General features: G+C 38.5%; 1 protein-coding gene across 5 annotated transcripts in view; it reads right to left on the bottom strand.

Annotated features, from left to right (window-relative positions):
* The window catches only part of LOC104737590 (probable glycerol-3-phosphate acyltransferase 3), a 4,620-nt gene extending 1,301 nt beyond the window's left edge, over positions 1–3,319 (bottom strand). Inside the window, exons 1-3 of one of the 5 annotated variants that reach the window (XM_019234404.1) lie at positions 2,593–3,319; positions 1,690–2,100; positions 16–174 (exon numbers count right to left, since the gene is read on the bottom strand). In XM_019234404.1, coding sequence (XP_019089949.1) covers positions 16–174; positions 1,690–2,100; positions 2,593–3,273 — 1,251 coding nt within the window. In that variant the 5' untranslated portion in view covers positions 3,274–3,319. The other 4 variants (XM_010457799.2, XM_010457802.2, XM_010457801.2 and 1 more) reach the window with 4 other exon arrangements.

Raw genomic sequence — 4,826 nt, 5'->3', positions numbered from 1 at the left:
GATGACGTCACTAACCTCGGTGAACAAAGGACTAAACCTAAGCATGTAAGGTTCTCTACAAGTGGTTCCTTCAGGACAAACCACGAGATCTCCTTCCGTCAACAATGTCTCCATCGCTTGACCGTCGCTCACCCGATCGCGGTTCAGTCTAACGGTCTTGATCGGTGCCAAAATCTCTNTTAATAACATCTTTCAACTTGTCCGAAATAATAGTGTATAAGATGATTTCTGAATCATTTGTAATAGTATTTTTTTTGGACATTATTGTTTCTCTTAATTATGTATGCACTAGAACTGCAAAGGCAAAATTGTCTGACAAAGATTTTGGATATGATATGTATAAAACATAAAGATATGTTTACATTACCAATAAAAACAAAACGAAAAGAAAAAGATATATATAGCTACATGTACGTAGACATTATTAATATAAACAATTGAAATAATCGATTGGTTTACTTTTTACACCGAAACTCACTCACTCAAAATCCTAAAACAAATTTAGTTTTTCTTAACTACTCCATTATTACCGGCCAAGATCAAATACTTGTCCTTTCTAGTGAGTTTGGTGCACTCGAAATCCAACGCCTTCCCAATCTCACTCTGAACATGATTAGCCACCTCAAACTTCGACTTCCCATCAGGATCTTGACACGTGGCACTAGAGACAGGGTCGAGAAACTCGACGTTGTAGGTAGGATAAGGATCCATGAGGAAGAAAAGCGGGTCAAAGGCCTTGAAACCACTTGCCGTCGTACCATAGAAGAAGGTCACGTGTACCGTCACAGCCACGGGAACGATGACGTCACTAACCTCGGTGAACAAAGGACTAAACCTAAGCATGTAAGGTTCTCTACAAGTGGTTCCTTCAGGACAAACCACGAGATCTCCTTCCGTCAACAATGTCTCCATCGCTTGACCGTCGCTCACCCGATCGCGGTTCAGTCTAACGGTCTTGATCGGTGCCAAAATCTCTGATACTCTACTCAAGCTATACGTTACGGTTTTGATGTTTTTCTCCTTAAGCGCGAATGCAACGTAGAGAGGGTCCAATAATGTCCTATGGTTACACACAAAGAGACGACCTTTGCCTTGACTTGAGTTCGGTTTTTGAGATGAAATGTAGTCGTTAGCAACGGTTAGTCTGCAACCGGAAAAGCAGAGGATCGGGATTGAGAAAGAGTAAGGGATGCAAAGAGAGACGAAGAGCCTGGCTGCTGCAGCTGCGGCTGCGAACGGACCCCACATGAACAAGACCAGTGTGTTCATTAGTGTTGGTTTGATCGCGAGCCGACCGTCGTGGAAAATCAATGGTTTGGGGTATTGGCTTCGNGCCACCTCAAACTTCGACTTCCCATCAGGATCTTGACACGTGGCACTAGAGACAGGGTCGAGAAACTCGACGTTGTAGGTAGGATAAGGATCCATGAGGAAGAAAAGCGGGTCAAAGGCCTTGAAACCACTTGCCGTCGTACCATAGAAGAAGGTCACGTGTACCGTCACAGCCACGGGAACGATGACGTCACTAACCTCGGTGAACAAAGGACTAAACCTAAGCATGTAAGGTTCTCTACAAGTGGTTCCTTCAGGACAAACCACGAGATCTCCTTCCGTCAACAATGTCTCCATCGCTTGACCGTCGCTCACCCGATCGCGGTTCAGTCTAACGGTCTTGATCGGTGCCAAAATCTCTGATACTCTACTCAAGCTATACGTTACGGTTTTGATGTTTTTCTCCTTAAGCGCGAATGCAACGTAGAGAGGGTCCAATAATGTCCTATGGTTACACACAAAGAGACGACCTTTGCCTTGACTTGAGTTCGGTTTTTGAGATGAAATGTAGTCGTTAGCAACGGTTAGTCTGCAACCGGAAAAGCAGAGGATCGGGATTGAGAAAGAGTAAGGGATGCAAAGAGAGACGAAGAGCCTGGCTGCTGCAGCTGCGGCTGCGAACGGACCCCACATGAACAAGACCAGTGTGTTCATTAGTGTTGGTTTGATCGCGAGCCGACCGTCGTGGAAAATCAATGGTTTGGGGTATTGGCTTCGTGGTAGGGTTTGCCAGCTTCTCTTGTCTGATCTTTTCACGAAATAAATTTCCTGTTATCAAGAAAAAGACAAGAGATTCAGTTAAGTTCAAAGTGAAAAAAAAATGAATGAAAATACCTAACCAAAACTCAATTACTGGTATCGGAATTCAAATCCACAAGATATATATATTCACTGTCATGACTAATAACTATGCACACAGGTTATGTCGTCGACATTGATTCGTTATTTCTCCTTTAATTTGTTTGCCTTTTTCATATTGTTATAAATTATTTCATTTTCGCAATCTGGCAAGTTTGTGACTCACCGTCACTACCAATCGGCAATATTCATACCTATTTAATTCTTTGTCGCTTTTTACTATTTATAAGGTCATGATCTAGATATCAATATCGATATCTATATTTTTGGCAGCTTCAATTTTTAGTAGTTAAAAACATTCTCGTTTGGTATTATCAAAAATATTCTTTTTATATCAACTACTAAATAATTTTAAAACTGTGAACGTAAACGCAAATTAAAAAAAATTATAAAGAGACTGACCTGGCAAAACTGAGAGAATAGATACCGATGAAGAGAGGTATTGAAGGATGTGATCCCAATAACACGACCGGTGTTTAGTCTCTCTTTACGAACCAACTCATCAAAGACAAGATCATGTTTGGTCTTATCCTCCATGATCCCTAAGTAATATCCTCCAACGACCTTCATTTCTCTCCCGACCACAACATCAATCTCCAAGTAATCTCTCAAGAACCCTTCGATCATAACTTGAGGAAGATCATTACTCACTCCGATTCTCTTCCCTCCTCTCTTCAACACTTCGAACATCTCGAGCCCGACATCTTCTAGAAAGTGTTTAGGCAAAACCGCTCTCCCCGCTCTAAAACCTTCTTTTTTGATGCCGAAGAAGCTCACCATTACCATCACTTTGACACCCATCTCGTGGCTCATCAAGCTAATAAATGGATAGAGAATGAAGAGGATGAATGACCTTATTACACCTCCCGCCTCGAATGCTACGAGCATGAAGTAAGGGAAGAGAGTGTTGGACTTGAGAAGAGCTCCTTCTACGTTGAAGATCAATGTGTGGCGTGATAGGTCGGATTGAAGAAGAGAAGAAGGGCCATTTTGGTATTTTGGTTTCGGGTTCCGGTATCTTCGGAGGATGAACCGGTAGAATAGAAAGACAAGAGATTGGAATATTGGAATCTTAGCGGACATGATTGTTTTTCGCAGAAAGCAAAGCTTTTTGTTTTGTTTTGTTTTAGACACTGCATGTTGGATAGCAATCGAGGGGGTGTTTATATAGCAAGACCATGACAAAGTTACCCATAAACGTGTTGCAAATTTACAAGAAATTGCCATTGATTGTTAACGTACAGCTTGCATGATTATACATTAAATGAGATTACCAAGTGAACATGTGAATAGTATATTTGAAAAGTATATACGCGTGTCTGAGTAGACCAAAAATTTGGTTACAAAAGAGTATGAGTCAAAGCTTTTGTTTAATTTTTAATTATAATTTATAAGTATAATTATTTTGGTTTGAATAAAATAACATTAGTCAAAGCTAGTGTATAAATCGGAGATTAACAACACATAAGTCATAACTTATGTACTACGTGACTACAAGTCTTGTTCCACTTATTATTTGTATTTAAATGTTATCATAATTTTTTTACTGGGCGAAACTAATACGTCAACTCATACAGTTATATATGTATACCAAACAATAAAATATATATGACGGAGAGATCCGTTTAATATTGCGTATTAGTCTCTTGGGATGGTTATCTCTTATTTTTATTTCAAATTGGTTACTATTAAATCTCCAAGTCGGAATGTTTCATTAAATGCTAAAAAAGTCAATAAGAACTTCTCTTTGTTGATATTTATATGACAAGAACTTAACTTTCAGTAACTACGACTAATGATAGAGAAATCATACGACTTAAGTATGTAGATATTTGAATCATAAATGGTTGTGTAAGGGCAAAATTGAATTTCGTTTTCGTGTTATCGTTCATTGATCGGTTGTATTCGAGCAGGAAAATTAAAGGGTCCACTTACATCCAAATTAGATTATCTTGACACCAAACAAGAAAGAAAGAAAAAAAAAAAAACTGCCCTACAAAATTAAGCACAGATATGGAAAAATCAATTGTTGGCCCAAATATAATTCGTTAATTAAATGAATGTAGTCCATAAAGGTTAAGATATATCCAATTAATATTGCACAACTTACAACTAATTCCAAGTTAAAGGATAACCAACATGTGCAATCATATATATACATTTTTCCAATCTTGGTTATAAGGAACAATAGGATAGTCTTTTGAGCGCAACCTCTTGCCCAATAATTGCATAATACGAATTGATGGGTAAAAGTTGAAAATGTAGGAAAATGTGGGGATGATATCAATAAAGACAGTTCAAAAACGCATTGAATGCTAATGAGTCGCCGGCCACGTTTACAAACTGTGTGGTGTTTGCGTGGGCGTGGGATGGGGATCTCTTTCTAGCTTAAAAGTTTATTCTATTCATTTTTTTAACTTGGTCAAATGGTAAAATATTCATATTATTCTTTTGTTTTTCGAGATGCATAAATTTAACTGTCGGTTTAAGTATTTCTACATTAATTTTACAACTCTCGAAGACTTTACAGTGTACGTCACTGTACTTTGTTAAGAAAGAGATGGAAGTTTCCAAATTTAATTTGAAACGGAACGGAGATATATATTTTTGTATCTTGCTTTCTATTCTTCTTGTTA

This window comes from Camelina sativa, chromosome 13 (assembly GCF_000633955.1).
Source record: "Camelina sativa cultivar DH55 chromosome 13, Cs, whole genome shotgun sequence".
NCBI lineage: Eukaryota > Viridiplantae > Streptophyta > Magnoliopsida > Brassicales > Brassicaceae > Camelina > Camelina sativa.
The sequence above is the reverse complement of the archived record's forward strand: the minus strand, read 5'-3'. Positions and strand labels throughout refer to the sequence as shown.